The sequence below is a fragment of the Bombus vancouverensis genome, chromosome 15 (genome assembly GCF_051014615.1).
Source record: "Bombus vancouverensis nearcticus chromosome 15, iyBomVanc1_principal, whole genome shotgun sequence".
NCBI lineage: Eukaryota > Metazoa > Arthropoda > Insecta > Hymenoptera > Apidae > Bombus > Bombus vancouverensis.
In genome coordinates this window covers 8,184,041-8,209,992 of record NC_134925.1, presented here as the reverse complement: position 1 = coordinate 8,209,992, position 25,952 = coordinate 8,184,041, and the positions used below count along the sequence as shown (strand labels likewise).

The 25,952-nt window shown below is 39.4% G+C and overlaps 1 protein-coding gene across 1 annotated transcript in view; it reads right to left on the bottom strand.

The window, feature by feature from the left end:
• LOC117166306 (uncharacterized) overlaps positions 1-25,952 on the bottom strand; it is a 55,474-nt gene that overhangs the window by 15,296 nt on the left and 14,226 nt on the right. Inside the window, exon 2 of the mRNA XM_033350159.2 lies at positions 13,487-13,659. Within this exon, the coding sequence (XP_033206050.2) occupies positions 13,487-13,659 (173 nt within the window). The remainder of the gene's footprint in view (positions 1-13,486; positions 13,660-25,952) is intronic.

Here is a 25,952-nt window from a genome sequence, read left to right as displayed (position 1 = left end):
TGAGGAAGGATTTATGGGAATGTACGAGTACTTGAAAGGTTAATACTAAAATACTTGGTTACGCAAAACATTTAAAAAGCCATCAGATTACGCACACCATACAAAAAATCGGTCTGCCCCAATTTTAATTCAAACGTTCGAAACGAATGTTGCATGAAAAACGTGCAATGATTTTCTCTAGGGACTTTTGTGCGTCGTTGGCTGCAATAGCGCCAAGGCCGCTTAAAACTGGGGGTCCCTAACCTGACGCACGATAATTGACGCAGAAATCGGGCTCGATAAGAATCCCATGATCTTAACTAAAACGGTCGCTATTTACATTTTTATGGAACCGGTAATTTGAACTTGGAATTAATTTACCGAAGTATTTGTAAGATATTATAAGAACGAGGCAAAGCGAGCTGCGCGGCAAAGATTGAATTGCAAATGACCACGCAATTCAACACGGCAACAAGTGTGTACTTTCTTGGGTTACTGATGAACCCCCTGCGTGCGCTCGCGCGCGCGCACGCCTGATGGTTTGATCAATTAGATTCGTTTTTCTTTCAGTTTGATCCAGTACTCTCTACGTGACCGACCTGCGAAGTAATATCAACGTGCACACTGATATTTCATTGTTTCCCAGCTAACCGCTATTTTACATTCAACCAGTTCACTATACATCAGTTATCGTGACATTCTTTCTCAACCGAGTATCCCGCTTTACGCTTTGAACATTAGTCGACAGTGTTTCACATACGGCAGAATTTCCTAGAATAATGACAACGTAACCTACAAGGACGATGTTATCGTTCTTAGCAACTAAATGACGTCTAATTAGCAACATTGTGGAGCTATTACACGGAATAATGACAAATGTATAGTCTGCTCAACGAATCGTGACATCGGATATAAAAAAAAGAACGTGGTAAGCATTTTGACGAAATGAAATTAGGTTGACCGAGAAATATAATCGAAAGATATAATAAGAAAATATAAACGAATATTTTCGAGATATTACAATAGTCTATTTACTATATTAGAAGGTATTAGGTATTATCAAAAGGTACGAGATATTCTTCGATTTCTATACTCCAGTTAGATGAATACTTATAGAACACAAGCGTATCGCAGGTTGAAGGATTCACCGGCACAGTCGTCTTTTGAATCGTGGAGACTTTGTCGTTTCTCATTTTCCTCGCCGAAATAAAAATCTCAAGAAATAACTTCGAACGCGAATAACTAGAATAACTAGAATGCGAGCCGACAAAAAGCAGATGCTCAAAACTGCGCACAGTCCTAAGACACCGGCAGAGAGTGCACAGAGAATCCACAGAACGATCAAAGAACCCTGAAACGAGTAACCTGTTATCATCTCCAATTTGCACCACTGTTCAACAACAACCGAATTTGATTAGACATTGAGAGTCGTGGCCCGAGGTGTTGGCAACGGATCTGGAACCCCTTCGCGATGAACGTGTAGAGTATGACGACGAAAAACGCCTGCAGCGACCACCCGACAATGTTCTCGCGTCCATGCGGACCCGGCATTACGCCGGGTTAAGGCGAAGCGACGAAAAAACGGAGAGAACGGGGATACGATGGTGTGCGCGCGAGATTATAAGGTTGTTAACGACGCGGGGCCGCGTACCCGGCCAACTGAAACCCGATGCAAATTACGCGGTAATATACAGTCCAGCATGCTAATAACGTTGCAGTAAATATCACCGCGTATTTCGCGTCGAGAATATATGGCCGTGCCGCGTTTATTTTGCCCGCGAGACGATTTCGATGCACTGCGCAGGCGCAACAGGCCCCGTGGCGGCGCTCTCGTTCGTTAGGGCGCACCCACAACAAAAACGTATTTCTCAGAATTGAACGTTATTTAAATAGATTTTTATTTCTTAACATTTTATTCGTTATTCGTTTAGCTGTTATTCAATTTCGGTCTTCTACTCGTTTATTCGTTATCCGTTGATTGGTTATGTGATTTTACCTTTTAATTGCTTAACTCGTTCATGGGGTACATTTCGAGTATTCTCCATCGAAAAGAAACTCGTTTAACCGTTATATCCTTGTTCAAAGTATGTAATTACTTTTTACTTCTTTCGAATGGAAACTTTGTATTCGTCCTCTGGAATTAGTTATTACTTATTAATATTCTTATTACTTCGACGTGATCGTTTATACGTTATTTAATTCCAATTCGTTCTTTCAATTCCTAATCGATATCAATCTCGTATTCCTCGCGTAAAATGCGAACCATTACTTATCCATTATATTTTTATTCAAAACTATAATATCCCATCTATTATGACGCTACATACATCTGTGTACTCCTCAAAGAATACTTCTTTCTGACAAACCAATTTCGTTTTATCGATGAGGATCGATAAAAACCGATGGAAACAAACTATTAGCGTCTCGAATGGAACCTATATTTTATACAGTATATTAACCCGTCTCTCCTGTTTGAAAATTTCAAATAACAAATAAGAGACGTGGAATAAATTCGATCTAGAGCAACGTTTGGCCAACGCTGTACCATCCACAGACCCCTTTCATTGTCCTTCGTGTTCTCCGCCTCCCTTGGCCTTCCTACAGCCGCGAAAAGACGTTTCTGTCGTTACGCTGATAAGCGGCAATTAACTGGATGATTTACGGACCCGGCTTAAACCGGTGTTAACCATACTCGACCGATTACTTTGTAAGGTCTAGACAGGTACCTATATGCAAGAACGACCGCGACGACAAATGTCTGATTTACTGCTGACCTTCTTTTCTGCTTACCAACCAAATGTCTCGTTAATTATAACTGCTAATAAGTACCTACTTACAATCAACTATGAAAAACACGGCAATTTCGTGCTTAGAATAATAGCAAAAGACTCTCTCTCTCTCTCTCGTTTGGAATGTCAGCGTCGTTAGAGTCTTCTCTTATTCGAAGATTCTTATTTCTGCTGTTAGTTTACCGCTTTCCATTTTTATGAGGACAATATTATGATTTATTAACCCGTTAGGAATTTTAGATCTTTGCCTCGCTAGTTATGACTTAAAAGAGTGCGAAAAGAGGTCTGAATTTGCATAATATACAAAAATATGTAGGATGAAATATTGAAAAGCAAGGTATTCAATATTTAGTAGGTGAAACAGAAATCTCTGCTTGGTTTTCGTTTCTTCACCTGTGGTCACGAAAATATCAATCTACATATAAATATTCACGATCGATCCGTAACGATTTCATGGTGCGCGTAATGATCGGAGATCGACATTTTGGACTTTCTCTCTCAATGTGTCGTTTGAAATCTCACTCGTCTCTCGTTCAAAGTGTTTTTATTTCCGCAATTACTTATTACCTTTATTCTTTCGAGACGACGATCCGCTCGATGATTTATTAACACGTTACCAGCTGTTGATCTCTTTGCCTCGCTAATTGTAGGTGTTAACCGCTGACGTGTTCGGTTGTTCTTCCTTTTGCAACTTTCCTCGGTTTTGTTTCTCTCGTCGATCGTTTCTTCTTCGTCCGCTAATAATCTGTCTCATACTTCATCTCTTGCCCGCACGCCGCTATTAATCACGGACAATCGTGCTTAATGCTGTTTGAGTTCTTACGTCGAGACATCGATAATTCTTCGGTGACCAAGATACAAATCCATTGGGGCGTTCTCTTGTTAGTTTTTCCCTATGCTCGTTAATGCAACTTTGTAAAGCAACGGTCCATCTTCTGGTTTGCAAACAAGCGGCCGATCTCGATTGGTTTTGCGCTGTTAATTATCGGGCCAGGTTCGATCTTCCGTCTCTCGAGCTGGTTTCGAGGTTTACGAGCACACGGCGATACCGATCGTTCCTCCACGCTAAGATCGTCCGTTCTGATGCATGGACTTGCAGATCTTATTGGCCGTGTACCGACGGTTTAATGACTCGAGATCGTAAGCCCGAGATGCGAGAGTCACGATGATTGGTACGAAACATCCGAGTCGCGTGGTATCCAGGCGAATGATGCTCGATTCGATACTTGGTTTACATTGCGATTAATGCGACGTTACAGGAGAATAGTCACATCGCGATTCGTACAATTTGCATCGTGAAGTTTCCCTTGAAATTTGGAACTCGCCTTTCTCCAAGTTTTCTTCGACGAAACTGTCGTCTGTGTTTGGATTATAAACTAAGATTGGATTATACGGGAATGGTTACATTGCAATTCGCACGTTATATTCGCAATTTGTATCGTAAACTTTCTGCTGGAACGTGGAGCTTGGCTGTCTGAAAGTTTTTCAACGGAGCTATCGATTGAGTTGAACAAAGTTAGATTATATGGAACGAAATATCGAAGCAAACGATAGTCGCTTCTCGAGTTAGTTGGATCATTGTAAGATGTTCGTTAATGTAAGAGTTTGTATTCGTTTGTTTAAGCTTGTGAATTTTCAGTTTCTTCCGACAGCGAAATCTTCGTTCGATCAATCGGTACATAAAACGTTCGATGGAAAAGTCATTTTGAACGATTCGCCTGCTCTATAAATCAACTTTCGAAACGACGTCAATTTCACGTTTCAAATGCGATCAAATAGTCTACGAACTTCCAGCGACTATCGCAGAATATTCTGTGAAAGTATATTCACTGGGATACACTGCTATCATAAACATAAGCTACCGATTAAACGGTACGGCGAATAATTCGCATTTCTTCGTCTTCAAAAATTCGACGAAACATCATTACGTTATGGCGAATAATTGATCACACGCGTCTCCCCTTCTTCCGTGCTTTATCTTCGCTTCGTAAGAATCGTCTTCGCGCTACGATGTTTATTCGACGTGTGTCGTTGTCGTGGATTTATTAGAGAAAGTTAACGCTGTTGCTCGGTGGATCGTTTCTAACGACACACACACAAACACACGTGGCAACATGTATACGCACATCGAGTTTACAGCCCCGAGTCATCAACATTGTAGCGATATTGGCATTAATCATCGATGCGAAACGTTGATCGAAATCCGGAGAAGGGTTGGAGATTAATCGTCTTCCGGCGGCCTCGTAATCAATTAAAGTCGTCAGCGTGGTATCAATTTTAAAAGCTCCGATGGAAAATGATTCGCGTCATTAATCCTGCTACTATCCCTGCAACGCTTTTTCCATAGTCCAAGCACATGTTCGTCATTCCCTCCTTTCTTTATAGTTTGTTAAATAGTTCTTTATAGTTTGGACGATTGATTGCTATTGATTTTGGAGCAATGTTTCATGTCGATTTTATATAACGTAACGAAATATACGTTTCGTCTTAATTATTAGGAAGTCTATAATCAAGAAAATTATTTCTTAGAGGGTTGTTACATATACGCGGAGCATGATTTTTATTCGACGAACTTGGAAAACGACAGAAGATATTACAGAATCGAACGTCTATCGTTCATCGAAAAAATCCAGCGACATTTTACCAAAGAATCTTGGAACCAAATTTTCAACGCAAACTTAGTGCCAGACGCTGCTGTAACATTTTGCACCCTCGTTTTTCCACGATCACGTCGTTGAATATAAAGCATCTCCGTCGCAAGATCTCTTCTTCCGTCCCTTTGGCAACGTTCTAATAGTTTCATCTCGTCTTCTGCCTGCAGATAATTACAATGCATACTTGTCAATGGATAAAAAATCTGCAGAATGCCCACCTTAAGGCAACACACCTTTAATCATCCTGACAACTTTCCAACTCTTCCATCATATCTTCCACACACCTCTGCATAATTACATCCTCGCCAATTAACCCATTTGCAACCGATGATATATAGTAGAACTCCACTTACATGAAGTCGTCAAGAGACAAACAATTCGTATAATTAGATTTCATGTACATAATAGTTTACATTCAGATACAGTCGTATATCAATGAAGTTTACTTTTACTTTATTTTTACCGACCCTTGTACTACACACGTTAATTAACAAACAACTTTAAATTAATATTTACATTTTTCTGCACAAAACAAATGATATACTTTATCGATACTTATTTTCCCTAGCTATAGGCTTATTTTTATCGCCGACCGTCAGCGGATTCAATCTGCACAAGTTGGTCTAATTAAAAAAAAAAAATTCCTTTAATTAAGAATTTCATTAGCCAATTTCTCGATCTTACGCATCAACGCGAAACGCGACGAATTTCACAACCGATGAATGACACGAGCCAAACATGGGCACGGAACAGTTGGGACAGGAGCGACAACATATTCACCTGCTCGATGCTGCTTGTTATCTCTTCATCAATTCGGTTCTTCGGGTTCACGCGCCATCTACACAAACGTACTCGTTCGTCTTTAATTGCTTAACCGGAGCGTCGGCGCGCTAATTGCGACGTGAAAGCTCGTCAGCGGCAATAAAACCGAGCGATCCAGTAACCGACGCATTTGCATCCCCCGGGACGAACCTTTTCCGCATGCATGATCTCGCCAGGCCTAACAATTAGTTCTCTCTCTTTCTCCTTCTTCTGTTCTTTTTCTTTTTCGTTTCTTTTTCTTACATCGTTCGCGATTTCAACTGCAGCGATAACAAAGAGGAGAAGAAGGGCCTCAGTTTCATATTTCGCCGTGCAAAAACAGAATTACTAAGCGAGGATAATTGGACGGGCCGGAATCAGGCTTGCCTAGCGGTCTAGCCCACGTAAAAACGAAGCACGAAATACGAGAGAAAATTGCCTTCGCTTTGCTTCAGTCCTTTTTTGATATTACGGGGGGTCGACGAAATATCGCTGCACCTTTTCCTGAAATATTTCTGCACGTTGAAACGTTTAACGATATTCAGCAGCTACCTCCTTTAGTGTCTCTTAATTAATTAAAGGCCGACCTGTAAAACGATGGAAGTTACATTGATGAAAAGGTTGTTAAGAGACGCAAATAATGTAAGTTATCGTTCGGTCACAGTACAATATACACTGCGGACGTTCATTAAATAAGCTGATTTTTATGATTCGAACAAAGACACGTAGCTCATTTTCTTCGGCTATTATAAAATTACATCTAGCGTTTAGGTAGATGAGAAAATAGTAACTGGGAAAGATGTTGAGCAAATTTGTGGAATTGCCTTGTACCATCACAACGTGAATTCAATCCAGTTGGATGAGATTCCGTGATACGAATTGACTGAGGGAAAATCACAAATGAAACGTTGCGTTAATGTAACGTACCTGGCTAATGGGTTATAATATGGTTTGGCTAATAACATGGTTAATAATATAGTTGGGGAAATGGTGGAAATAGAATGAAAATTGGTCAAAAGGGTAATGCCAAGGATGATAACAGAAATAATAAGAATCAATTAAGTCAGGAAAGTTTCGTTAACTTCGAATCTATCGATCGTTAGCTTTGCCTGAACTATTGGTAACCGTTTAACAAGAATTTAACGATGATCGAGATAACGCGAAGCAATTAACTATCTCTCCTTCCATAACGCTCAGAATACAAAACAGTTAAAAAAGAGCCCGATGAGAAAAAGAAAGAAAAAAAAAAGAAAATACATATCTATGAAGCTGCGAGGAAATAATAAATTCTCATTCAAATCTCGCAACGGCGGAAAGAAAAATCGCCGAAACGCATCGTCTTGTATCGATGGCGGAAAAGCCACTGTTACCGGCCTCGTTAACGTTTACTAATTGCCCTTTATCCGTCTCTCGACGCTTGTTAACAAATCCTTAGCTTTTAACGTGCAGCCAACTTAATGAAAATTTAACAACGTTAACGATAACAATCTCGCAAAATACGGTCATAGGGATAGTTATTAGCGTGACCATAACTTTATTATAATAACAGATCAACGTTGTAAAACCATCAACAGTAGTCCTGAACAGCACGTCTGGACGTTCCCACCGAGAACCTCGGACATATTTTAATTAAAGAATCGCGTGGAGGAGGCACCTTGGTAATTAGGAGCCATCGAGCTTATCGTTTCATCATCGCGTCTTTAATTTTGGATTTTAACAGTAATTGTCGGCACGATGTTCTGCGATATTTATCGATGATTTATAGTACGACCGTTTGAATTTATTGGAAAGATACGTGCGGTGAAAGTTTGTTGTTGGAAGATTAGAGAAACAATTTGGATTTTACGTGATAGGAGATCGACGAAAAAGGATATTCAATTTTCAAAAGATTCTGACATCGATAGGAAAGTAACGTTGATTTCTTATTGGCCTGAGATAACAAATTTCAGATAGTTAATCCGCTACTACGTATGATAAATTCGAATTACGAGCCTTCTTTTCCATTTTCTAGTTTCCATGAAATCATAAAAGCAGAATGATATTGCCACGTTTATTGAAACGTAATTCAACATCTTTTTATTGTGTTCTGTGAGTGCGACATATCGACCCGGCGTCATTGATCGTGGAAAATTGCATTGATCTCTTTTCTAACTTAAGATAGAGGCCAGCGTATATATCTCTGTTTCATAACGCTACTGTGTAAGATTTAAGAGCTTACAGCTGTATCGCTATTTTATCTGTAATTTAAAAATCTCTATTTAAATTGCGTTTCTTTAACGTCACTCGGCAATCTACCCATTAGTCACTAAAATCATGCCGTCATCACGCAATCGCTAAAGACCACTAAATCAAGCTCTTAATCGTTAACTCATTAGAGACTAAAGTCTCAAACGGCAAAGACTTGCACGTAAAATGACACCACGTACCTAACCGTACGCTTTATCAAACGTTTCCGCGTTTACTCTCTCTCTCTCTCTCTCTCTCTCTCACTCTCTCTCTCTCTCTGGAAACGGATAAAATAATTAGGAATCGAGAAATTTTCAGACGTGACTGCTAAATCAAACACCATCGGTGGTTCACAAATAGCGATTACGTGTGTCAATTATCCACCAGCCATGGAAACTGTCGTACATCTAAATTTACAGGAAAATTTTCTCTTCGTGCCAAACGAGATTGCGATTTAAGTCGAATTGCGCGTAAGGTATTCGTTGGATAATTACGAGGCTAATCGCGCGTAATTAGGGGCCTAATGAGGGCCACAGGGTCGCGTGTAACTCATGCTCCGCTTTATGAATGTTAACAAGCGAGAACAAGCGGTTTGGCGCGCTTATGCGAGTATACACGCGATTCGCCTTTGGTGAATTTGTGTAATCGTTGTACGCCTGTCTTCTTTAACTATCAGTTTTTTTTTCTTCTTAATTCAGACTGTAATTTCCATTGTTTTTCATAATTTGGATCGTGTTATTTTAGACTGTAGATTTCAATCTGTGAATAGGTTTGCATAATGTTCGAAGCGAATCGAGTAAGATCGAAACAAATTTTACTAAAAGTTCGTAGAATGCGAAAGTTTTAGCAATAAACGACAATATTGCTACGAAAGAAGGATTTTTCGAGTGTCAATGATAGTTTGCGGTATTCTGTACATTGGACGTAATGTCGTGACAGAAATATTCGGAAGAAAAGGACACGTGGTCCTTCATAATGTAAAGGTATTTATAAAAACGAAGAATAAGCCAGTATGTTTTTTGATTTCAAAGAAATATGAAAAAGGAAAAGGTATTATAGCGAAGAATTTAATCAACCTCTGATATTTTCGTTCCTTTCGTTCAAAGAAAAATAGAAGGTTGTCTAGAACGGTCTAACTATATGTACATCTGCGACTTGAATAACAGATTTGCTCTTAAGTAGCGTTTGTAATCCTACAATCTGATTTTTCTATCTGATTGCCAGTTTTATTATTTTCCTCTTCGATGAATCAGATAATGAAGTACAACCAGTGATTAACGTCCGACACTGTGTCGTGAATAAGCATTATGCAAAACACACATCAATTACCATCAATTGTTTCTCGTATCTTCAATTAAAATAATAAAGTAAATTTTCTAAGAAAGAAATTGCCAGACGTTCGATCGAAAATTATCGAAAATTTTTCCCCTTGAAAAGTTCACTCGCTCGGCCGTAATGACTAATAAACTGACTCAAATGTTTGCTTTAGTTATCTTGCATAAATAGCGAGTTCGCTTAATAAGTTTAATTAACGAGCACGAGTTAAGCACAGGCTTGTAAAACGCGCAACACGCAACCATCTATGCGCGGTGTTTAGAGGGTCACTAAGTGCCACTTGAACTTGTACCGTTCCACGTTAATTGCATCTCAAACATAACCTTAACGACGCGATCATTCTTCCTCGCCCCTGCTTTGCGTAATTACGCTCCCAGAAATTTTTATCTTACAAAATCCTACGTATTTTGTGGATGCTAGAGAATTTTTACGGGACGAGCAACAGCGAACACCATCCAATTTCAATCGGAAACCTATCATCCTCGAACTTACGTATTCATCGAAATTCATCGAAACCTTTATCGAAGAAAAAAAGTTCCAAAGTCATTAAAAAAAAAAAAAAAACTTCCACAGATCGAACTTTACAGTTTTATAGAGTTTCGTAGATTTATATAACCGCGGAAGATTCAAATTTCTACAAATAAAACATAATTTGGCCATAAATTGGCCTGTACAATTCGCGAGAAATTGGAATTTCTACGAGTAAAACAGGCCCTCTAACTAACTCCACTTAATCCCAGTGCAAAATCTTACGCTCTTATACATTTATGCAAATTGCGTTAGATGGACATTTTTACAGGTTAGATACCATCTAAGGTTATACCGCATACACCGCTGAAAATCTACATCGCTCAAAACCGATATAATCTTTAATCGCGAGAAGCCACAAATTTTCCCCGCGAGAAAGTTTCTATTTGCCATTAGCGGAAAATTGCGGGCGCGGAGAAAACGAGGGGCCAAAGTCGAGGACGCGGAAGAGCGAAAGCCTGTTTCCACCGTGACACCAAGATGGCGTCGAGCCGCTCTCCTCCATTCTCCCGGCTTAAATTCACAATACCACCCCGCTACGCTCCCCTTTACGCTTGCCCTCTCCCTTTTTTTGAACCGTGTTACGCCCATGGAATACATAACGCGACGCCTGTCCGTGATATATGCACGTAATGCATCTGGATCGTGCAGCAACACGCACCGCTTTACACGAGCTCGTGCATGCACACAGAGAAACAGAAGCACAGCACGCACCACCCTAAAATTCGCCACCCCTCGATCGGCTATTAGCATATGAAACCTCTCGTTACTCGCTCCTGTCCCTACTTTCTCGTACGTTTCGACCATTAACGGAACGAATAAAGGCCACTGCGCGTTCCTCTGCATCCATGGAAACTGGCTTAAGGCCTGCTCCGGAGGTAGATGTAGAGATACTTTGGGAATTATGGGGTGTGATGGACGCTGATTTGCGAAACTAGTCTCGGAAACCGGTGTCAGATCGGTTTCGTTGCTGTATGAAGTTTCTATGGTAGGTTGCAAGGTGAAGATTGATTTAAGTAGAGAGGAGGTTAGGTGGCGAGATAGGATCGAAAGATGGTGGAAACGGCAACTTAAGATTTATGGGCCCTTGTTAAGGCAGATTACGCCTCGAACGCTTCTGCCATATTATAGACGAAAAGTTTTTGTGTCGGAGGTCTGAATTTAGAGCGATGCATTTTCGAGGTTAGCATCGAGGTAAAGTCTTATTTCGCTTAGGTTAGATGTTAAATCCTTCCACCAAATTTGGCACCGTGTCGGATTAATCGAATATAGAATTATCTCTGAGAAAAACCTTGCAAATTGTGTCGCAATCATTTTCCTTTGATTCCTGACGTTAGACTTCGCGTACGTCTCCCTTTAACCTACCAATTTATCGAATTAATCGACGACTGACGTGATTGTTGAAAAAATCCGTCGGTATGGTGTCAGAACGCGAAAGACGAATCTTTACTTTTTTCCGCGGCACTCTGCACAAAATTTCAAATCTTGCTATTAAAACTCGTGCAAACATGCCCTTAATTTCCCATCCAGTTATCGAAATAATCGAAGAATAATAGAGAGTTGTTCAAGAAATTTCTCTCAATTGTAACAGAATTCGGAATCGAGACGCGAATCTTAAAAGACTTGGAGCATAATTCAAAGATCGAAATTAAAGAAACTCGGTGACATTGTGCACGCGGCTTTAGATGCAGTGCGTGAGATAGCCGCGGAATTTTGTCCACGTTCCCGATAATTGAATAGCCGTTCTCGTTAAACGGAGTAATTTGATGCCGGCTGAACTGCTTCGCGCCCTTGCACCCGACCGCGTTGTAATTACGGTTCTAATTGCCGGGTAATTAGCCACGACGCTCGGCTCGACCTAGCGGATCCTCTACCCGACGCGAGTTTTCATTTTTTTCTCCGTTTTCTGTAAACCGTTTTGACGGAAATAATTGTTCTCCAGCGGCGAGATGCTCATCAGCCCATCACCTCGTCTTCTATTCCTACCCTTTTAACTTACTAATTGCCGATATTTAATTGCACGACATTCGATCTGATCGCAGCCAGGCTCCGTGAAATTGCACGAAATCCATCAAATTTCGATTTTCTCTTCTTTTACAGCGGGATCCTAATTTTTCTAACGAATTTAGAAAGATTTATATCGAGACGAGCGCCACTTCCTCCTTAGAATTCGCCTAACGTAAGCTAAGCATTGAAATCGTTATCGAAGTTATGAACAGTATACGACGATTGTTATACACTTTTCTTCTCCAGAATTTATATTCAATTTAACAGATCGTTATTAGAGTACGAATATTTATGCAAATTCATATATTTGCGAACAACGAGAGGAATGGAACTTAAATACTTCACTCGAAAGTACTATGGTAACAGGACTGTGAGTAGGTGAACATTTTTCCAACTGCTATACGCCAGTGAAACGAAAACTGTCGATCATCTGTCGTGCAAAGATCATAAAGAATTCACCGAGCTACTACGCGGCATATATTTAGAACACAAGCTTTTTAGAAAATCGTTTAAGTATTTGCTTGGAACTAGGATCACGATTTCTAAAATTATCTTAAACGCGCTTGTAACAACATTTTATCCTACACATCTATCACAACATAACGTCGCAATTGTAAAATATCAAAGTACCGATTAATTAAAAAAAAAAAACGTTGAACGTATTCTGTTATATGAAACACGCAGCCAAGATTTAATTCTTCGCGCAAAAATGATCAAGCACGCTTATCTCGCCAATATATTTCGGATTAATTAAATAACGGAGAATCGTTAAAAATTACAACTAAAATTACAATTAAAATTAAACTTCTTCGATTTATTACCGATCGATGTATACCTTTGTATATTTATATTATGCACCTTTTTACGTAACTGGGGTCGCGTAAAGCTTTCTCGGACGAAATAGGATGGGACGAATGAGGAAGGTTTAGGAAAGGCTGCAGCGCAGAATCGAATATTTTGCTCTGAATATTTTATATACACTTGCGATCGTTGTGCATTTTCTACGTACTTTGAAATTTCCCGTAAGTGCGTAAACATTTGCGGTCTACAAGGTTCTACGTAATGCTTTGAATTACTATCGATTTAATATAGGATCAATACTAACACTGTGCGACAAAAATATGGAGCGCAAAGGGTTGATTCTATGGAATAGGCGGAGGATGTTACCTGCGTTTCCGTCAACGAGAGCGCCTGCGCCAGCTGCTTCCTCTCCGCACCGACGACGTAGTGATTTTTCTCGAACGCGTGCTCCAGCTTGAGCAACTGACTGGGGCTGAAGGCCGTCCTTATTCTCTTCGGCTTCCTGAATGGCTGCAGAAGAAAGCCTGGTATGTCGGGGCCTGGAACACGCGCAAGAAACCCATGAATTAGTCAGTGTCGCGATTCGACGTTTAACTGGAATTCTCTTTTCCTTTCTTTTTTAAAGGGGAAATTGATACTAGTTAAGTTTAAATTACTCGGATCTCTCTCTGCTCAATTTTTATTGGAAAAAATTTCGACAATTATACACCGCGCCGGAGACATTGATAAATATCCTACAACTTTCTCGGATGATTTGAAAGCTTAGGTCGGTAAAAGAAAGAAAATTTGGCTCCAAGATAAACGATCCAGTTCTCTCGTGGAAGATTGAATCGCGTACACGCTGTATCTTAACATCTGCTACCTAAATTAAGCACGCTATTACGTTACTCAAGCTCTCACTTCCAACTTGGATTCTTCTAACGTGAACAAAATTCCCATTTTTCGAAGATACTACAATTTCGATTCCATGTGCTTAACTGTCCAGGTATTAACTATTCATAAAATTCAAAAAGTCGGAGAACGAAAGGTAGAAAGATTGAACGTAACGAGAAACGGAGAACGAAACACCTAAAGGAACCTAAAGAAAATACAAAGCACAAGGAATAGAAAACTTGCGAGAAGAAAGAAATTTTCGACGTAACGAGAGAAAATGTTAAATTACATTAGATAACGCGATTCAGGGAAAATTCATTAGGTGGCGATTAATTTTTAAACGACGCTCGTCATCGACGTTGTCCACGCGTCGTCAGGAACGAACGACACGCAAGCTTCGCTCGTTCGTAAAGAGTCAGTGAACAACGAGGGTTGGGGAGGAAAGGAAAGAAGAAAAAGAAAACGAAAAGAGGGAAAAAAGAGAAAAACGGACACGAACTGCACGAGCCGCTGGCTACCTAGAAGTCCGCTCGCTCGGTAATTGAGTATTCCACCTCGAAAGAGTCATGTCGATCGACCGATACCTACGTCTGCCGGAAGTCGGCCGGGGATACTTTGCCGGGAAAGCTCGGGACGATAAATCGCTCGATTCTCTCGACCAGCGGGTCCCAGCTATCCCGAGCTACTTTCCGACCTCGATCGAATTCGATTTCGCTCTTTTTATCCCTTTTCGTTTCGCCAGCTTCCATTCTCGATTATGTAACCGTGATTAATATCGTCGTACGATTCGATTATAATATGCTGACTTAACTTTCGACCTTTAATATTCCAGAAGTCTTTATTATGCGATAAATTAATCAAATCGTTCAGTCGAATACGATCGTAGAGGGAAACTTTTTGGAAGTAATAATTTCTATTTCGAAAACGTACGAGGAGCGAGTTGTCGCGCGTTGGATAATAATTCGAATTGAATTATTAGAAATTCGCGTGGAAGATAACGCGCCTGCGGAGAAATCCAATATCAATTCGAGTAATACCTAATCGTTGAAAGAGTATAGACAAACGGAGAGGAACGATTTGATATTTAAGATCAAAGGATATCTACGTGAATCGTCCGGATAAAACTAGCATCGGTGTATAATTCAGATAGATTGAACATCACACTTCAGCGAACGCAAAACTCCGCGTTATTTCTAAATGCGATTTAATATAGACTTCGATATAATAAATATGCGTTTCTAGAAATTCGCCAACGTCTAGAATCGAATCTACAGCTTTATACGAAGAAAGAAACGGAGCATAAATAACTCGCAAATTTAATTTTACCGGTGAAAACGACGAAAGGAAATTTTCACATCACCAACGCGGCGTTTTGTACGGTAAACTCGACAGAATATAAAGAATTAAATCTTTCAACGTATCGCGTGCAAATAGGTAAATGAATGATTAAAAAAGCAGAAAATAAGAATAAAGTGTGCTATAACTTTCAAAGCGCACGATCGATCATCGAGAACCTGTGGATGACTGACAATCGTTGTTTGATCATGCTGGTAGCATTGTTTACAAGCGGCCAAGGCAACATCTATCAAGGGTATGCGTTTAGACGAGAACCTGAGATCGTAAGGAACGTACGAAGCACGTGGAAAACGCGTCTTATTTAAGCCAGCGCGTGCATACGTGATGTGGCCATTAAAGCGGTCTCTTTTCTACCTCGACCTTCTCGATCGAGAAACGCGCACCATGCGTGCGACTTAAAGACCCAGTTAACATTTCATGCGTTTGCATGGCAATGCGACTCCTCGTCCGATCGATCGGCAGCCCGTGAACTGAATTAGCTCTTCGCTTCCTTTTGTTCCTGTGAATAGCAGCTGAACACGTGTCGCGATTACTATTACTACATCAATTATTTCAATCAATTACCGGAATCAGTGATATTTCTTCTTGTCCTCGAGATTCTACGTCATTTTATGAATTTACATTAATTTTCCGCTTATTCTTTTCTTTTCGCTTTATATCGTATTTTCGTGGGAAGCAACCGGGTTTGCTGGTTCGAAATTCTTCTTTCGTTCTTTCTCGCGACAATTGAAACAATGTTATGTTTACTCTAATAGCTCGTTTAGCGTTCAACATCGACGTTCATTCGAAGTACAAAAATTCCAAAGTCTGAAAACTAGCGGTTAAGTAAAAATGTTACCCGATTGTTTTCTCGAAATTCCCTTCGATGCAAAATCTAACGTTGATACAGCGATTAATACGAATGAAACGCGAGTAGAGGAAAATAAATGCATAAATACGTAGCTTTCGCGTGATCGATGTTTAGTTTTTTAGACGTTGAATTCTTAATTCTTTGAAATTTTATTCAGACGCCAGTTGCAAGATAATAGATACCCTTCCTTCCATGAAATTACGATTCTGCAGCATTCGATGCTTTTATCCATTTTAAAGTTTCAAGAATCGCGAGGGACGATGAAAAATGTTCCCGGTATACTTAAGACCACTATTACCAGCTCATTAATTATTCCTTGGTAAGAGGCGATACAACCAGGCAACAACGAGCACGAAGGCCCCGTCGCATTAAACGCGTCGATTAATTCGAAATCCACGCGAGTCGCGGTTCGATAATCTATTAATAATTGCAGTTATTATTCGATAACATCTGACTGATCATTAACGTCGTTATTGCGTGAAAAGTTGTTGCACGGATGGATAGAAACGTTAATACCTTGGTCGTGACTCTATTTTCCAGAAACGTCACCTTCTGTCGATGCGAACGGACAACTTCTCCTAACCATTCGATGATTAATCGACGATTAATTGAAAGAGAAGAAGACGATCGAAACTTGATATAAACTAATTACTTTCTCGATCGTCAGATCGTTAACCAACCATATGACGTCTAAATATATACGACATAAATCGATTTCTTATTAATTCCAATTAATGAAATTATTCGAGTAATATATATATATATATATATATATATATATATATATATATGTCGGATTATCATTAGGATTTAAGGCGCGTAACGATTCTTTGTTTGAGTTAGCCATCGTTTTACGAGACAGAGATTATATTTACGCGAATATACAAGATTTTACAAAATATTATGAGTATTGAGTTCAATGAATGATAAGATTAACAGACGTTAAGTTTAACCAATAATTAGATTAAAGAATAATAAATTTAACGAACAATAAGAGGTACGAATAATATGTTTTACGAATAATAAATTTAACGAATAATGAGATTAACGATTGATAGGTTTAACGAATAATGAATTTAATGAACACTATTAACAATGTTTCCGGGGTTCTAACGAATCCACGGTCAACGGGATAACTCTTTGCTATGCGTAGAATAATTTTAAACACAAAAATACAATTGCTGAGACACTCGGTAAATTGCTCGATGTATCACTTTCCAAGGCGATCGCACGAATGAATATCTGATGAAAATCTTTTTCGCTGTACGACTGCATTTGTTTGTTATATGCTCGCTGGAGACATCGAGAAGGTTCCAATCGTTGTTGCTAGGCAATTTCTGTCAAAAGTTTGTTGTATACTCTTTGGAAACATCGAGAAAGATCCAAACGCCGATACTAGGCAGTTTCTGTCTGGAGATTGATTCCTAATACAACGTGTGTTCCATTATATCAGCATCTCTAAAATACAATTCTATGTGATTTCTAGAGAGAACGATACAACCGATCCACACCTTCGTCAGGCAAAACGTTTATCCCGTGACCGTGGCTACGTTCGGCGACCAGTTGTCACCTCGAACCCACTTTCGCTTTCACAAATGTCAAACAATTACAAATGACAATTGCTTAATTACAGTTATGATAAAATCTAGGCTAAAGCATTAGAAGGCTTCCTCAAAATTGCAAAGGGAAGGTTCCGGTTTTCCTTTCATCTCCGACATATATATATAACGTGTGAGATGTTTGATAATTTTGAACATGTTTTCTTAGAACCGAGTTATGATCAGAACATTGGGGCAACGTAATTTATAATTTATCGAACGTAGAAAATGTTTTTGCGTTTTTAAAAACACAAAACGAACAACTCTTCTTCGTTCGAATTCATATTTCTATAGATTCGTTTAATTTTGAAAATAATACGTGCTTTGGCAATCTTAGCGTGACTAACGAGTATGTTTAATACAGCCTTCTCTTCGTATTTTAACTAAATAAAGCCGATGATGAAGTTGATGATATCGTTAAAACGATTTACTTTATTCTCAGTGACAATGCAACGATACACGTCACAGATGTTCGATATACCACCACCTCTCAGTGAATATATTTCGAAAGTTCGAGATGCAGAAACAATAAAAATTACCTATCGAATCGAAACAATAAGAAAATGGTAAATGAGAAATTAAGTGACAAAAATGACCAGAGATATTTTAATATTTAGAGATCGATGCGCACAAAGTCAGACGAAATTTGAAACTGGAAACACAGACTATTTCTCCGTATCTAATAGTTGTATAAACGATCAATAAGTGTCAATCCTAATTTGTAATTATTTATATCGAATACAATACTCGTTTTAATCTCGTTTAACATTAAACGGCCGCTGACTCATAAACGCTGCTAATATGCAGGGTGGTTGGTGACTGGTGGATACTACGCGAAAAAAGAAGTCGAAAATATGGAATAAAAATTTTTCCTTCGAGGCTTTGTTTTCGAGAAAATCGACTTTGAATTTTCGCTCGGTACGCGTGCACTTTATCGCGTCTCGTTATAACGGATCTCACTGTAGATCGTTGTCTCGATGGAAAAATTAAAAAAAAAATTTTTATTCTATATTCTCGACTTCTTTTTTCGCCTAGAATCACCCCCTTTCCGCTCGTACCATCAGTTACCAACCACCCTGTATATGTAGTATATGTTATAAACATACGTACGTAGTAAACGTACTATATGTAGTTAACTACATAACGATGACATTCACAATGCATAGTTTCTTGGTATCGCAGAGTTATAAGAAAATTATGGTTTAACCTCCTTCGATAGTCGCTATTTACGACGGATCTACGTGATTCTATCTGATAGCGATAGTCGAGTATCTTTGATCGCCAGCTTACGATTCAATTGCAGAGTAGAAAGTTTTTTACGTAGATGTTTATTCATTTAAATAGACACATAGAAGAGCCTATAGCCGAAACACGGTTACTCTACGAACTTTCTACATGTCGTCGTGTCTTCTTTTAGCTCGGCTCATAAAACTCGCGAACAATACCTTTCAAGGATATGTATTTTCTATCTTTCGTAATACTATCATTTTCAAAGAAACGGGAATTAAATAAAGTGGCAATTAAATACGACCAAAGGAGAGTGCACACGATCGACGTTATCGTCGATATTCAGAGTTCTCCACATTATCGTACGCGCGAGATCCTCGAGAGGATCGACGTATACATCGTTGCTTGGCAAGTGATAGTGGCACGACCGAAAAGATGGGAATTTTAAAAGAGAGATTCTTTAAAATTTACAAGTAAGTTTTCGCCAGACGTTTTAACGACATCGACACAGTGTATTCCGCGTTATTCGTGAAAACAGTACGACTTTGCACTTGTAGCGTCACAAAACAAATAAAGAGGAGCCGATGTTGTAAAACTAAGGTCACGTTGATAGCGGCATACATGAATAATAATTTTCCCCTCTGACGCAAAACTGGCGGAATTATAAATATACCGTTTTACGTGATAAAAGTAGAAACATAATGCAGGCCTTCTATTCGATAAAAGCGAATTCGAAGTTTACTCCGTTGTGCCACTATCAATGCCAAGAAGCGATATATTGACAGTAGAATATTCAGAATCCTGAGTATTCGCCACAACATTCACGATAACTTTAAAACGATACATTTAAAGTTCCAAGCAAAGATCCATTCCCTTTCGCGCCATAAAATTCACAAAATTTAGCGACTATACTAGAAACTATTCTAAAACAACTATACGCTAAAACCTCGATAATCCATCCCCCGATAATTCAGCCTCGAAACAAATAAACGGAAATCCAAATGGAAAGCACGTCGTAGATATAAAAGTCAAGACTTCTAGCGAAAGAATAATAAAAATTCTCTATCGCCCTCTTTCCGAAATTTATCAAATTTCTCCAACTACCCGACCCAGATTCCTCTATTCCAGGATACCTGGTACCCTCCTCAACCCTCGGATACGCGCGCTACACCTGCAGCCATATTAACAAATCCGCCACGAAACGAACTAGAACCCCGCCTTATCGAGTGTATCGCGGCGGAATTTGCATCGGGTCTGTTTACGGTCGCGTTAGCAACAATTAAAAACGCATTAGCGCCGGGGTCGACGTTTGCTTGGACGATTCACGTAGCTCGGCGAAACGTTCGAAACGCCGTTGGTCGCCAGCTCTAGCGAAACCAAAGGGAAAAAACGACAAAAGAAGAAACGAAAGAGAGAGAGAGAAAGAGAGAAAAAAAAGGAAAAACATAAAAGGAGGGGGTAGGGAATCGGGGTTATAATTTGATACGTTCGCGATTTGGTCTTATTTTTGAGTAATTTCGAGTCGCTCTGGGCGGCTCAGCTGCGCACAGCCAAGCTTCCCGTAATTACAGGCCGTCTAGCTTCTCTTCGTCGTTTCCCTTCGCCCTCGTCCTCCAGAACCTTCGCTCCTCCGTCCTTTCCTTCGTCCTCTTCTCCTGTTTGCAGAGAACCGGGAGAGGCTCGGGACGCCCGTGGGCGACGTCTAGGAAGCGCCTAGAGATTCGCTAACGACGCAACAGGAGAAAAGTGTAGGTCGAGGGAAACGGTGAACGAATGGAGCAACCGGGAATGGCAAAAGATTTTGAAGCCCTCGAAGACGATGTTGAACGAGCAAGACGTTTTGCGGAGAGGAGATGCTGCGAAGGAGAAATGTTAACGTTAAATAATGGGTAGGTGTTGTTGCGGAATGAAAAACACGTTCCAGAGATGTTTCAATGGAGAAGAATATAGGAAAAGTGAAAGCAGGGATGAAGTTCGTTTTTTGGTAGAGTACGGGAAACGTTGAAGGACGACTTTTAGGATTCGAAGACGATAATGGAGTCTGGAAACGCGTGATGAAAGAGATGGTGTTGACGAGGAGATTTTTACGTCGGAGAGGAACGATTTTAAGACGGAAGGAAAGGTAGATTCTTAGGTATACAATTTTCTTGAGACGATGACGCAAGGATTTCGATATTTAGACAGCAGGAATAGTGAGATATAAATTGGAACAAAGTTTTACGTTTGCTATCGGTGACAAGAGGATCGATGTTGTTGCGATAAAACGGTAAAACGTCATATCGAAGAAGAAATCATATTGTGGATAGAGACGTTAAATCGTCAAGCGTGTCTCACATGGAGATAAATAGCAAAGAAACGAGAAGGATGAATGAAAATAACTACAGCCAATAACACAAAAAGGAATATAATAAGGTGTTACGAAAGATGGAATCTTCTAAACTTGTAAAACGTTTGACAGCTTCCATCCGTAATCCATAAACACGTAGATTTAATCTTCGTATCAAATATTCCAAGAATAAAAAATTACATGGACATAACAGTACAGAGGTGTTTCTAAGAAGCGTCGCATAATCTCTACGATCGCGTATTTAACAATTTCCAAAAAAGCCGTCGTCAAACGGTGTGTATCGCGAAGAAGAAGGAGGCCGTACGATCGATCCGAGATGAGCACAGGATATGTTTTCGAGGATAATCGCGTCACCATGGACCATTAACGTCACGGAAGGCTCATTCTCTGACGAAATATTATTCGCTGAATTACGCAGTTGGTTAAACAATTAAGAAGCGCCAATTACGGAATTAAGTATGCAAATCAGCTGTCGTATATATAACCAACCGCCTCCGTAATTATGTAAATTCACGAACGAACAATCGCAGCCACCGATATATAACCAAATACGTACACGCCGGTTCTTGAAGATATTTGATTACTCACATAGACAACTTTAATGCCCATATCGCATGTTGCATAAAATATTTCGAGATTTTACGAATACTGTAATTGGATACGACCTTCGTGATTACATTGATCGTGATTGAAAGCAATACGAAAACCTATAAGAATACGAGATATTTCTTGCAAATGTATAAGTATTTGTTATTTAGTGAAAAATAAAAATACGTGACGAATAACCATGTTGGGCATGTAACAAGCGTTAAGGATTATCTCATTGAATATCGAAGTTCATTAATAACGAATAATTGACTGTTTAAATCTTGTAATTTCTATGTATATTTTTAAACGAGCTTTCAACTTTTAGAATTATGAAACCATTATGAGCACGATAGTCGAGCATCGTTGAAATATCGACGATATTACAAAACGTAGTAAATCAAAGGTTTTTTTTTTTTTAACATGCAAGTTAAATACCGTGGAAATTCTTTACGAAATTTCATTGCACGATAATTCGATTATCATTATAATTCAATAACGAATCATTTATTTCGATAAGCTTCGAAACAACGGTAGTTATATTTTTCATAGAAATGTAACGATACGTTGAGGGAACGGAGCTGCGAGTGATTAAATTATTACGTGTAAAATATTGGCAATCCGAACGAGACAGGTTAACGAGTTACGAGTTCTAAAACACACGCCTATATAGTTTCCTATAGCGATTAATCATCCGCGATTCTGCATTCCTGTTAAAATAAAATATCGTCGTTATAGCCAAGCAAATGAGAATGATATTCTCGTTAAGTAAAATATTCAAAAAATTTCCTATAGGTTTTAAGTAATGGCGCTTCTAGTCTTTCATTATCCACATATTAATTTCGATTCCATCGAAACCGGTTAGAAATATGTTGCATTATAGGTAAGTATAACTCGCGTGCATATACGCCAATATAACAAACGACGGAGCCACGGTAATGAGCGATTACTATTTAATTACACGATTCGTTGGCTGCTCGACACGAGCAGTCATCCACCGATACCGGATATCGGCAACGATTTTTCAACGTGCACGGAATTGAAGATGTCGCACCATTTGCATACACGAACGACACTCCTCGTAACGAACGTATCTAATTGCCGTACCAGCAATTAGCGGCATATTTTACATGTGGATAACCACTTTGTTCGCGTCACGATTGCTTCTTTCGTTAATTCTTGCAAAAATTGCATATGCACGTACGCGCAAGTGAAACATAACTAATTATGGATACACACTCGTATGTCCTATTTACATTTTCGTTGATTTTTTTAAATGTTGCAACTGTACGTTGACAGAGGTGAGATATATATTATCCATTAATTATTATATCCTGTGTGTGTGTGTGTGTATATTGTAGCTATTTCTTTTACTCGGGAAAATTGCGAGTACGCGTTGATAGAACCGAAACGCTGTCTACTGCTCTTTATTTAATTAAACGTCCTATTTACATCTTCGCTAACTCTTTTTAACGCGGCAACTGTACGTTGACAGAAGTGAAAAATTGTGCACTGATTATGTATCCTATACGTATTTTCGTTATTTCTCTTGCCTGGAAAAATTGCGAGTACACGCCGATGAAGAAACGAATCGGAATTGTAGAATATTTTTTCGTGCGAGACTTGCTAGTTAATAGACGCGTGTTATAAGATACGACATCGATCCACTGATGTTTCAAAAAACAGAAAAGAACTCGAAAATTCATAATACAATATTCTAAATAAATTTAGATCTTATCCGTCGTTTATCGTACTTTTTTCAGAAAACCACCTTCGCACAAAACCTTCTCGTTTCGCGAAAATTTCAGTTCGACCAAGCTTATTTCTATCTTTCACCACTCAAGGACCGAACAGAAGAATACGTACTTTCTCGACTCGAAAAAAACTCGAAAATTCATAATACAATATTCTAAATAAATTTAGATCTTATCCGTCGTTTATCGTACTTTCTTCAGAAAACCACCTTCGCACGAAACCTTCTCGATTCACGAAAATTTCAGTTCGACGAAGCTTATTTCTATCTTTCACCACTCAAGGACCGAACAGAAGAATACGTACTTTCTCGACTCGAAAAAAACTCGAAAATTCATAATACAATATTCTAAATAAATTTAGATCTTATCCGTCGTTTATCGTACTTTTTTCAGAAAACCACCTTCGCACGAAACCTTCTCGTTTCGCGAAAATTTCAGTTCGACGAAGCTTATTTCTATCTTTCACCACTCAAGGACCGAACAGAAGAATACGTACTTTCTCGACTCGAAAAAAACTCGAAAATTCATAATACAATATTCTAAATAAATTTAGATCTTATCCGTCGTTTATCGTACTTTCTTCAGAAAACCACCTTCGCACGAAACCTTCTCGATTCACGAAAATTTCAGTTCGACGAAGCTTATTTCTATCTTTCACCACTCAAGGACCGAACAGAAGAATACGTACTTTCTCGACTCGAAAAAAACGCTACTCTACTTGGTCGCTCTATAAAACGCAACCAGTAGTGACGTTCGACTAGTCAGACAATGTCGATCAACGAGAAGGAAGAAGCGCTCGCACAGTCCATCCTGCAAAAAAATCAGATCATTCGATTGTTCAATTTGCACGGTGGATCTCTGACTCGATCGCGATCACCGATCGACCGTGACGATTCGCTCAATGAAGACGTCAATCCGATTCACAAAGGAACGAACGAAGCAGAAGAGGGGAGAGAAATATCGCGTCATTGTCGATGGAACCTGAAAGATCAACGACAGAGGCGTTTTTCGATCGGTTCGAAACGATGGCTCGGTTGAAGAAAAAAAAAAGGCAAAAAGGAGATAAAAATGGCGGGGGCAAACACATGGAAACACGTGGAACACGCGTGAAATCAAGATTCGAAAAAATGGATGACGGGAAGGCTACCGAACGCCATTGTTGCCGATGGACACCCCATGGTGCGAACGTCACGAGGGTAAACGTCCCTTTAATAACGCTGATTAACACGGTATTGTATCGCGAACCACTATACCAGGCCTCGATAACGACAAATGGAAACGTTCGCATGATTTCTATTACGAGTTTGAACATTCGCGTCACTCGATTGCTTTCTAACGCGAGTTTCACTGGGACCTCTTTTAAATTTTAATTCACTGCCTCCGTTGGGGGATGGAGATACATGGCTGAGTGATTTCAATGTCGTCGTTTTACACTGCCAAGATCAAAACGGCGAGAGAAGTGGACAAAATTGGACGCTATGCTAAATCTAACAATTCGATTAATTTACCAAACAATAAGAAAATCATGATCCTTCTACTGTAATTGTGTAAACTGTAATTAACATCTACAAAGCGACGTAGAAGCGGCTAAAGTCTAGAACGAAATCGTGACAGCTTCAATTTTGCAGTTCGCTAAATTTCAATCGAAAAAAGCTATTTACATATATTCCTTTATCATGTACAATTAATATTTCGTGCAAAGTAGAGCTATTAGAACATTGCAGAAGCAATTAAAAGAATCCTCCAACGATCCTAATATTCCAGTCGGAGGGTACGATATAGCCAAAATAACCGAAATTCGTCTGTTCGTAGAAAGAAAGACAAAATTACATAATCGATCCTCGAAATAGCCAAACGCGCATAATCCACGACGATTCTAATAATTCTACTCTATTAGAGGCTTATTTACATTCGAATAGGTATTGCTGATTATTGCTGATCCGTCACCGTGGCTCGTTCGGGACCAATTTTCCAAGAAGCGTACTCTTCTTCGACGCCTGGCGTCGTAAAATTTGCATTTGTAAGCCCGGAACCGGTCGACGATTTTAACGTTTTAACGAAACCACAGTGGAATCGTGCCGTTCCGCGGGTCACATGTTTCACTTAACAAAAGGGTAATTACTCAGAACGGGCTTAATGGTAATTGCTCGTGACTTAACTGCAAAGGCAATTCCCTTTCGTAATATCAATTCTCCGTAAGCGGTGTCGACGGCAGACCAACAGGCGGGAATTCATTCCGCTA